Source organism: Callorhinchus milii, unplaced genomic scaffold (assembly GCF_018977255.1).
Source record: "Callorhinchus milii isolate IMCB2004 unplaced genomic scaffold, IMCB_Cmil_1.0 Scaffold2, whole genome shotgun sequence".
Lineage (NCBI taxonomy): Eukaryota > Metazoa > Chordata > Chondrichthyes > Chimaeriformes > Callorhinchidae > Callorhinchus > Callorhinchus milii.
The window spans coordinates 105,510,310-105,521,078 of NW_024704743.1; the positions used below are offsets into that span (position 1 = coordinate 105,510,310).

Sequence of the window (10,769 nt, forward strand, 5' to 3'; positions counted from 1 at the left end):
ATGAAGCATCTAACATAATGCATGTTGCATTGACATGTTAGCAGTGAAAATAGAAATATGTCATTTGGGAATGATATTTTATTCAGTGATGTACAGAAAGCTATTCTTTACACTCACTCATTTATTCACTCACTCAACCAATTCAAACTTGTGATGGAATGAAGAATGTTCCCATGGGATGGGTTCCTCAGGACTGACTGTGCACGAATGGAACTCCGCCTGATCCAGTCCAGAGGTCATGGGGAGAAATTCTGGAAAAAGTTTTTAAAAAGTACAAAAGAGCTAAACAGGTAGGTTATATGATGTCATTTAGAATAGAAAATACAAAACACATTTATAAAGTGCCCTACACACGGCTTAGTCTCAGAGGACTTAATTAGTTTATTCATTTGTTTCAACGCATTCGTTTTTTTTCCAAAGTGAAATCATGTCTTTATTTTTCAAACAAAATACCAAACTGTTGTGGTTTAGCCACGATATAACATTCCATTATTTTCATCTCCAATAATACTGTCTACAATTTATAATAATCCTTGCATTTGATGTAGCACCTTATCACGTCCTCAAGACTTCTCAAAGCGCTTCACAGAATATACTGTAAAGTGAATTGACTGTATATTTGGTGGGCGAAACGCAAAAATTTTGGAACTGTCATAAACAAAGTCTGTAAAACACTGTACGAATGCATTCATTGAATTGAGTTGTGTGCTAAGGATCACCATTTGAGAAAGTCATTCTTAATAATTAAGGTGTGGGTCGATGTGACAGTTGAGCTCTCTTACATTTTCCAATATGTCTCAAAACATATCACAAGAACACACTCCAGTGAACCAGTGTAACAGTTCTATTCCACAAAGACAACTCTTTTTGACCTTGTGCGACAGATTTTCAGACTGATTGTCCATTCAGTTTTATTTGGCCTGACAATCATTAGACAGTTAAATCTTTATCTCAGTCATTTCAGATATATTCACCGCAGTAATGCCCTGCTGTTACAGCCCCTCAGAAAAGTGTGTTAATGCATTTAGTCAACAGAAAAAATAACAATTTGTTTAGCTGTTGTAAAGGAAACAAATAGTGTAATATTTTGTGCAAAAGCAAAAGTCTGTGAATGTGTTGAATTTTCTCGTTCATTGCAGATAATACTAAATCTTTGTAGATTATATTTGATGAATTAAATATTTGCAAAGCATTTATGCAGTGTGGAAATTCTTCTGAAGGTAAAAACCTAATTTATCACAAATGTGCTATGTGATTATTATTGTTTATTTTCCTTTTTCTTTCCTAAGCCCATACCACCTTACTTGCACAATTTGAAATCAATTCCAATTCTTTTGGAATGTTTCAGCAAAACAATCATTTGCTGAAACATTCATTTGCTGAAACATCTGCTCAGATGTGAAGGAATCATATTCACAGGAGTGAATAAGTTTAAGGAGGCATCTTACTTCTTTAAAGCAGTGAAACCAATGGGTTTCAGAGAGGTATTTTGTTTAAAAACCTGGATGGGAAAACTACACAACACATTTAGCAAATGAAAAAAAATGAAAAAAAACTATTGTTTAACGATATTGTCATTATTGTTTTAAGTGCCAGCTTCTGAAGCAGACAAATCATGCAAGGTATTTTATTCAGGTACAAAGTATAAGAATATTGGAACTCATTACAGAATCTTAGTCTCCAAATCCTTTGTTTTTGCAGCCTGCATGGTGACCTTCAGCATTTATTCAGGAAGCACCATTTTAAGTGCCTTTATCTCCGCCTATTGATTTCTGGTGAAAAACGTGTCTACTATGTACAGGTGTGCAAGCTTATAAAAAATATATAGAAGTGAAAAAATGATTCAATGAGCAACAAAGAATGGTTGCGACAGTTTTTAGAATAATAGATCTGCTCAGAGGCGAAGGAATCATATTCACAGGAGTGAATAAAGTTTAAGGAGGCATCTGACTTCTTTAAAGCAGTGAAAACAATGGGTTTTAGAGAGGTATTTTGTCCAAAAACCTGGACGGGAAAACTACACAACATATTTAGCAAATGAAAAAAAATTGTGATCAAGACGTCTTGAGTCGAGAGATTACTGAATTATGAGCAATTTCATATTGTGGTTATGAGTAATCTGAATCCTGACTCAGCATTGGGTTCCGCCACTGTTAAACACTCCCAAGACACTGCCCCCCATGAAGGGTGCTATATAAATGCAAGTTGTTGTTGTAGGCTGCCCCCCTCCCCTCACACCAAATGATTACTTTGCTGAAACATTCCAAAAAGAATTGGAATTGATTTCAAATTGTGCAAGTAAGGTGGTATAGGCTTAGGAAAGAAAAAGGAAAATTAAAAACAGCCAGAAATCAACCAGCAATGGGAGTTGGATTGAAAAGTGGGTTGAAAGGCATTTTCTATTTCTTCCATTGGTGTGACCTTGTTTTCTTACTGCCACTGCCTTTCCTAACCAAACAATTTATCTGTTTTGTGTGGTTCTTCGTGCTAACTTTCCAAACGGTAATATTTTCAATCTAAGACATGAATTAAAGAAAAGGTTTTCAGCTGAGATTTGAATGCATTTTTTGTTTCTATCTATTTGCTGTGTTAGTCAAATAAAACACATCATTCACGCTGCATGCTTCTATTTTTTTAGCTGATTTGTCTTTGCCAATCAATTAGAGAGGATGCATGAGCACTTTTGAGGGAGTGTTTGAGTGTATTCTTCACAGCTGCTAATACAGTACCTGGGCTCTGCATGCAAGTGGACAACATAAAGAAAGAAAATGTAACACACTGATTTGAGAGCTTAATGGGAAAGAAATGTAACAAACTGGAGGATTTAAAATATATATATATTACTAAGGCAGTTAAAAAGTTAACCTGACTGAACAAAATACAGATTGTTGGTTGTTTATTTCATCCAAACTTAATAACAATATATTAATACATCAATGCCTGTTCAGGTGGCTGTTAAAGATCCCATGGCACTATTCAACAAGAGAAGAGTATTTGTTCAAATGTTCTGGCCAATAATTCCACAAATAAAATTGGTCTTGATTGTTTGTGGGACACTGCTATAAGCAAATTGGCTATCATGTTTGCCTACAAATATATAGTCAGTACACTTCATGGTAAATCTCGTGAAGCACTTTGAGACTTTTCAATGATGTGATAAATGAACCATCATTAAAAGGTTCAAAGTGCTTCACAGGATTGAAAGATATCGAATGCAAGAACAATTATTATTATTTACTCAAAACAACACATCTGCCATGTCAGAAACTTTATTGGACATAATATTCTATAATATAAGCTCTATAATATTAGCTTATATAAGATATCGTCCACAAAATACAGTCAATACACTTTGCAATATATTGTGTGTAAACGCTTTGAGGTGTCCCACTGTCATGATAAGGCGCTTTATCAAATACAAGGATTACTATTATTATTATATAGTAAAGAGGCTTGGATTTCTAAAAGGCAATTTCACCTTCCTGTGTATGAAGCAGTTCTTACCTATTCATATACCTGCAGGACAGCGCTCTGAGCCTCTAACCAGCAAAATGGGCGTTAGATAAAATGCAAGGTTTTCTTTTTGCAATAGCTTAAATTTGAAAATGCTCTTATAGAAATCAGTACAGCATTCATCTCGCAGATTGTGATGATGAATCTCCAACTTTGAAAGGACTCATGACAAGGTCAGGCTGTTTGATTCTCACCTGATCTCTGCCAATTGTTCAGCTGTTGATTGACGTCCAATTCACAGCACATTATCCACTCGAAGCTCATTCAGTGCTGGTGCTCTGGATCCCCTGAAATGCAAAGGCTGCAATGGGGGGGAAAAAAATATCTCTTCGTCATACTCACCAGCAACCCTGTCACTTTGGAGCTCAGAATATTTGCGAAGTCTGTAATTATTCTGCGATATCACTTGGCAATGCCACATTGAACTCATTTTCTCATAAAAGGGTCCTACAGTGCATCTCTCCCCTCTCCTTACTGAATGAACTTCCTCTCTCTACCCATTTGCATCCCTCTCTCTCTCCCCCACTTGCTCCTTTAACTCTTTCTTTCTTTCTATCTTTTGTCTGCCTTTCTCTCTGTCTGTCTTTCTTTCTACCTCCCTCCCTCTCTCTCTCTCCATAAAGACAGCAGTCCCTGAGTGGGGGAGGGAATGTGGAGACATTAATGGGGACAGTGGTTGGGATCTCTCTGGTGGCTGTGATGTGATGTAAGGTGGTGGCGTCCATTGGTTTAGAGACTGAGCTCTGATCCACAAGGACAAACCTGGTCCTTATCATCAGGAAGAGTATTACAGACCAGCATCGCCTCGGCGTCTGGGAGTTTCAGATTATAACCTGTGTGGAGGTGAGAGATCTGTGCCTCCAGAGCCTGGGACAAGGTGAGAGGTGGAAGTTTCACGTAAATTGCAACCTTTAATGAAATAGTTAAGGTGTTTAAGTGAGTGCAGTATATAGACAATATTGTCAGTCTGTGGGGGGGACGATGTGCAATTACAGTAAACTTGAAAAGCCATCACATTTCGTGATGACATTTAATTTCGTTGTTCATGTTGAAAGCACACAGCACAGGGTCTGACTTGATCCTGGATTCCCCCACTCCCCCCCTCTCTCTCTCTCTCTCTTTCTCTCTCTCTCATTCGATGCTAAACGATGGCATTTGTCTTGGTCTTTCCAGTTAAACGTCCGCCTGCAGGTGACTCCTGAGACAGGTTGCGAGAACTGACTTCTCTCTAAGTTAAGGTAAACAGAGAGAGAGAAAGAGAAAGAAAGAGAGAGAGAGAGAGAGGGGGCTGGTGGTGGGGGGGGGTCCAGGTTCAAGTTAAACCACGTTGGGAGACGACAGGAGATGGTAACGATGTGAATGGAGGAGACTGAGGAATGAGTGTTGTTTGAATCCCAAGGATCACAGAGAGGAATGAACGAGTGCTGTCTTTCTTTCCCAGTGTGAGTGCAATGCAAAGTGTTTGTTGCCTTAAAGTCGCCCAGTGCTGCATTTAAGCTCAACACTTAGAAATATCTGCTGTTTTTTCTGCTGCTTGGGGAGTTTTGCTCTGCGTTTTTTGTTTGCTTTTTAAAAACAAGAACTTGTTTTTGTGCACCACAAAACCTTTGTAATGCGCTGATATTGTCAAAGGCAACCCCTCCAACCCCTCCCCCTCACCAAATGAGGTCTGCAAAGCACCCTGATCTGCATGTGTCCTAGTTGTGTGTGGGCTTTACACACTGTGACCAAATCTCTCGACAGAAGACATCAACGCCCTTGAGTTTCGCAATGGAAAATGCTTCCTGGAATCCGATGTCTCCGAACACGTCTTGCAACAGCCAAGAGGCCAATTGCCCCCCAGATGAGGGCAACGGGACCAATTTCATGGGGCCGGGTCCCTACCCAGACTTTTACATTGCAGTTCCAATTATATATTCTGTCATATGTGCTGTTGGTTTGACAGGCAACACTGCTGTGATTTATGTTATACTCCGAGCCCCGAAGATGAAAACAGTGACAAACATGTTCATCTTAAACCTAGCCATCGCCGATGAACTTTTCACCTTGGTTTTGCCCATCAACGTGGCTGACTATCTTCTGCTCCAGTGGCCCTTCGGGGAGCTGATGTGTAAACTGATCATCTCCATCGATCAGTACAACACCTTCTCCAGCATTTACTTCCTTACCGTCATGAGCATCGATCGCTACTTAGTGGTCCTGGCCACAGTGAGGTCAAAGAAGATGTCCTACCGCACCTACAGGGCCGCCAAGATAGTCAGTATCTGTGTGTGGCTGTTTGTCACCATCATTATTTCACCCTTCACTGTTTTTAGCAAGATCGACAGTGAACAGGGCAGATTGCAGTGTGTTTATGTATTCCCCCATCCTGAGATTCTCTGGTGGAAAGCCAGTCGCATTTACACTCTCCTCATGGGATTTGCCATCCCCGTTTCCACCATCTGCATTCTGTACACCATGATGCTGCTCAGATTGAGGAACTTGCGGTTGAACTCTAATGCCAAGGCTCTGGACAAAGCCAAAAGGAAGGTAACATTGATGGTGCTGGTTATCTTAGGGGTCTGCCTTTTCTGCTGGACTCCCTACCACTTGAGCACGATTGTAGCCTTGACCACTGAAATTCAGCAGACCACTCTCATCATCGGAATTTCCTACTTTATCACCAGTCTGAGCTATGCGAACAGTTGTCTTAATCCCTTCCTTTATGCCTTCCTGGATGACAGCTTCAGGAAAAGCTTTCGGAAACTATTAGACTGCAGAGCATGATCCTAAAGTCATTGCGTGAGACAAAATATAATAACCCTTGCATTTGATATAGCGCCTTATCGCGCCGTTGAGACGTCTCAAAGCGTTTCACAGAATATATTGTGAAGTGGATTGACTGTGTATTTTGTGGGTGAAACCAATATACCCCCATTACTGAATGTTGTGTATAATTTTAATCTGCCGTCCAGTTTAAATGTTGGGGGATATAAATTATATGTAACAGAAATGTTGGTTTGTTAAATTAAAAAGGTTTAATTAAATTAACTACAGGATTAAAGCTTTTTTTTAATTATAGGTGTATATTAGTTGTGGGAGAATTATGTATGGTAAAATATTTAAACATATAATCTCCATTCTGATTTGAAGAGCAAGATGCTATTATAATAGAATTACATAATAATAGTCTTTGCATTGATATAATGCCTTATCAAGTCAAAATGTCGCAGAGTGCTTCACAGAGTTTTCTGTAAATTAGAGTAACTGTGTATGATATCCTAAATTGGTACTTAATCTGAAACATAGACATGTATTAGTATTGCTGAGGGCTTGTTACATATGAAAATGTGTGTGTAAGCCTTTACTGCATTGGCAATGTGTTTAGACTCCAGGCATAACCCATATAAAACATGCACACATTGGTGTATTGTTACTACAATAATACTACAATTTCACCCAGAATACATCTAGCACAAGAATAAGATACAAACTTTCAGATCGGATCACGGCAGGTGTAAAGACGAAGCAGAGAAATGGTTTCCGTAGAAAATATTATAAAGTATTATAGGAGTACTGATCACATTTACTTATTTCAGAAATACATTTTAAAGCGTTCATTATCAATCAAATAAAAGTAAAATGCTTAGTTCTTGCTGAAAACATTGGAAACTTCAACTAAGCCACACTTTTATTCACTTGGTGAGCCTCATGTTTGCTTCAGAAGATTTCACAGCTACTATTCGAAATATTCTTTTTTTCTGGTGCCCTGGTTTGCTTTTATTTTTCTAACCATAACACAATCCTTTTGAAATGATCCCAAAGGCTTGCCATTAATGTAACTTCTTAAGTTGTGGGAAGCAAACTGAAAATGTTTCCTTACACAGTCAAGATTGGCAGCACTGTGCAGCACAAGATAAGCTCTGATTAAATTGGTACAATAGGTACCCATTCAACACATGAGCATTGAACGGGTAAGTGACGCAATATATTGGAATAGTCTTCCCCCCACCCATTATAAACCTTGCTTGTGTTGGGCGTGCACATAATAATAGTAACTGCATGATAGTAATGTATCGTAATGATAGTAATGGGACGTCCTCCCGACGTGAAAGGCGCTCTATAAATGGAATCTTGTTGTTGTTGTTGTAATATTGGTGCACCATCTGTACCATGTAATACCACTGCTCAGGGAGCTGCTTATGTGGGCTGAGAAGGGCAGTCACTCTCTATGTCTCAACTTTTTAAAAAATATAATTTCAAATACCTTTCTCCACAATTTGCTGGAGCTCCCATGCCAAATCTTTCTAATTATGCAAAGAATATTCTTTCCCTTATGTTTCTGAAAGAATTCCTCCAATCAGAAGTGAATTCATGTATATTTCTAAATATGTGCCTTTTTAACAATATTCACATGTCTGCTCTATAATCATTTTCACAATAGATCTAACTATTTTGAGCTCTAAATCATGCCATTATATGCGCATGGAATCTTTTTCCTTTAGGTCTCTCCATCACGCCTGTGATTGCCACAGTACTTTGGTTGTCTATTTTATACCCATAAGAACATTCTGCATTATCTAATAGACCTAGAATATTATAAAATATATATATCACAACATATGTGGCCAAAATATGCTCATGAATTACTTATAACCAGCACCTTATAATTCACTCGGAAGTCTTTGCCAGGAACTTAAAGTCATTAATAGCTTAGAAATGTAACACCCTCATCCGTGTTTCTTTGGAGCCATCTACTGTATGTTATGAAAAGCTAAATATCTTATGAGAGCAGTGCTTAAACATGGCTTGTAAGTATTCCAAGATATTTGTACCACATTCCAACCATAACATTTTGATGTTAATAAGACAGCTAGCGTGATGCATATTTAATATGTGCATATTATATTCTTTTGAAATACTGTAACTCAAAGTGACCTATCATTGCGGCAATGTGTCTCTGTAACCTTTTTTTCAAAATAAACAGAAAATTCTTTCTATAGTTTGTTTTCTTGAAATGTTTTAGGAGCTTTAAATCGAAGAACAACAACCACAACAACTTGCACTTATATAGTGCTATCGACGCAGGGTAGAATCTCAGAGTGCTTAACAGTGGCGGAGCCTGACTCCGAGCCTGTGGTGGGGGGTGGGGTGTAAGCACGGTCGAAGAGGAAGGTTTTTAGGCAGGACTTGAAAAAGGGGAGAGAGGAAGCAAGGCGGAGGATTGAGGGAGAGTGTTCCAGAGTTTTGGGGCGTAGTGGCTGAAAGCATGACCTCTGATGGTGAAGCGGAGGGTGCGAGGGACGAGCAGGAAGCCAGTGCCAGTCGAGCGGAGGCACTGGGTGGTGGATTGGGGAATAAGGGGGTCAGAGAGATAGGGAGATGCCAGAGAGTGAATGGGTTTGAACATGAGTGTGAGAATCTTGAAGTCCATCTGTTCAGTGATGGGGAGCCAGTGGAGCCTGACCAGAACTCGTGAGATGTGGTAACAGTGTTTGGTTCGGGTCAGAATATAGGCGGCAGAGTTCAGAATGAGCTGGATCTTGTGAATGGTGGAGCTGGAGAGACCGTTGGAGTAATCCAAGCAGGAAATGACAAACGCATGGACAAAGGTTTCGGCTGCATTTGGGGTAAGGTACGGTCGGAGGCGGGCAATGTGGCGGAGGTGGAAGAAGGTGCTCCTGGTCAGGGCCCGGATGTGGGGGAAGAAGGACAGCTGGGGATCGAACCGGACGCCTAGATTGTACACTGGTTCGGTGAGTCTGAGGGAGGTTGAGGAGTTTAGTTCCGCAGGAGTGAAGACGTTGACGGGAGCCAAAGAGTTTGGCTTCTGTCTTGTCCATATTCAGCTGCAGGAAGTTTGCACTGATCCAGGCCCTGATGTCTGCCAGACGAGCTGATAGAACATCGGCAAACCTGGAGTTGGTACCAGAGGAAGCAAAGTAGATTTGCTTGTCATCCGCATACATGTGGAAGTTTACCCAGAGGGAGCACATAGATAACGAAAAGAAGAGGGCCAAGAATGGAGCCCTGGGTACCCAGCAGGTGACTGGGCCGGGATGGGAAGAGAAACAATTTGCTGAGATGACATGGAGGCGGTTGGTTAAGTAAGACTCGAACGATGCGAGTGCGGTCCTACTAAGGTGGATGAGGGAGGAGAGGCAGTGGAGAAGGTTAGCATGGTCGACTGTGTCGAACGGGGCAGAGAGATCCAGGAGGACGAGGACGCAGAGGGAGCCCTGGTCACAGATAGAGAGAATGTCGTTTGTGACTTTGACAAGCGCTGTCTCTGTGCTGTGGGCAGTGTGAAAACCAGACTGCAGGGGCTCGAGGAGGGAGTAGAGGGAGAGGTGTGACTGAAGTTGACCTGCAACAATGCGTTCCAAGTCTTTAGCAAGGAAGGGTAGTTTGGAGATGGGATGGTAATGTACGAGATTAGTGGGATAGCGGGTGGTTTTTTTCAGAAGGAGTGGAACAGAGTTGAGGAGAGAAACTGGTTGACCGTGTTGGCCAGCAGGGGGGAGAGAACGGGAAGTTGAGTGACCAGCAGCTGGGTGGGGAGGGGGTCGAGGCAACAGGTGGTGAACTTCATCCGGGTTATTGGTTGGAGAGGGAGGAGGGAGAAATCGGGGCAAAGGAGTGTAAGGAGGGGGGAGTCGCAGGAGCTGTAGCGGAGGGAGAAAGCGGTGTGGATGGTCTGGGTGGGATGAGAGGGGACATGGGGGGGAAGGACGATGCAGCCCAAGTGGTTGTTTTCAATTTTTGAGGTGAAGAAGTCTAGGACATCTTTGCACTTGGCATTTGATATGAGGATAGTGGGGGCTTGAGATGTAGGGTTTTTAAGTGGTACAACCCTGAGGTAAGATAGTACAGAGGCAATGGATAAATCAAAGGGTTAATTTATTAATCAAAAGATGGTTATTAAACAGTTACAAGTTTCATGCTTACAACTGCAGAAGGTGATTCACAGCAGGCTGGGGACACCAACACACCAATAATCCTTTGGCTAATTGTTTAGCCACAAACTCACATTCCCATGGGATCCAGTATCTCACAGTGTCCAACTGTGTCTAACGATGTCCCAAAGGTATCCCACGGTGTCCAACCTCTTAATATTTGTTTAGTTCTTTTATACCCCAAAGTTCAGACAAATGCCTAATAATAATCCCTCCAAAAAAAACCAATAATAAATTGGTCATTTTCAATCTACGACTGTTTGTGGGACATTGCTGTGCGCAATTGGCTGCCGCGTTCGCCCACAAATATACGGTCAATTC

At 40.9% G+C, this 10,769-nt stretch overlaps 1 protein-coding gene across 1 annotated transcript; it reads left to right on the forward strand.

Moving 5' to 3' along the window:
- Nucleotides 1-4,327: 4,327 nt before the first annotated feature.
- LOC103186723 (neuropeptides B and W receptor 1) lies at nucleotides 4,328-6,294 on the forward strand. The gene is made up of 2 exons (XM_007905925.2): nucleotides 4,328-4,390; nucleotides 5,257-6,294. Exon 2 carries the CDS (start codon nucleotides 5,284-5,286, stop codon nucleotides 6,277-6,279), a length of 996 nt encoding a protein of 331 aa, XP_007904116.2. The 5' UTR covers nucleotides 4,328-4,390; nucleotides 5,257-5,283; the 3' UTR covers nucleotides 6,280-6,294.
- The last annotated feature ends 4,475 nt before the right edge of the window (nucleotides 6,295-10,769 follow it).

What these genes read in the sequence shown, in the direction of transcription:
- LOC103186723 (XM_007905925.2), top strand. Translation starts at nt 5,284, where the DNA reads ATGGAAAATGCTTCCTGGAATCCGATGTCTCCGAACACGTCTTGCAAC.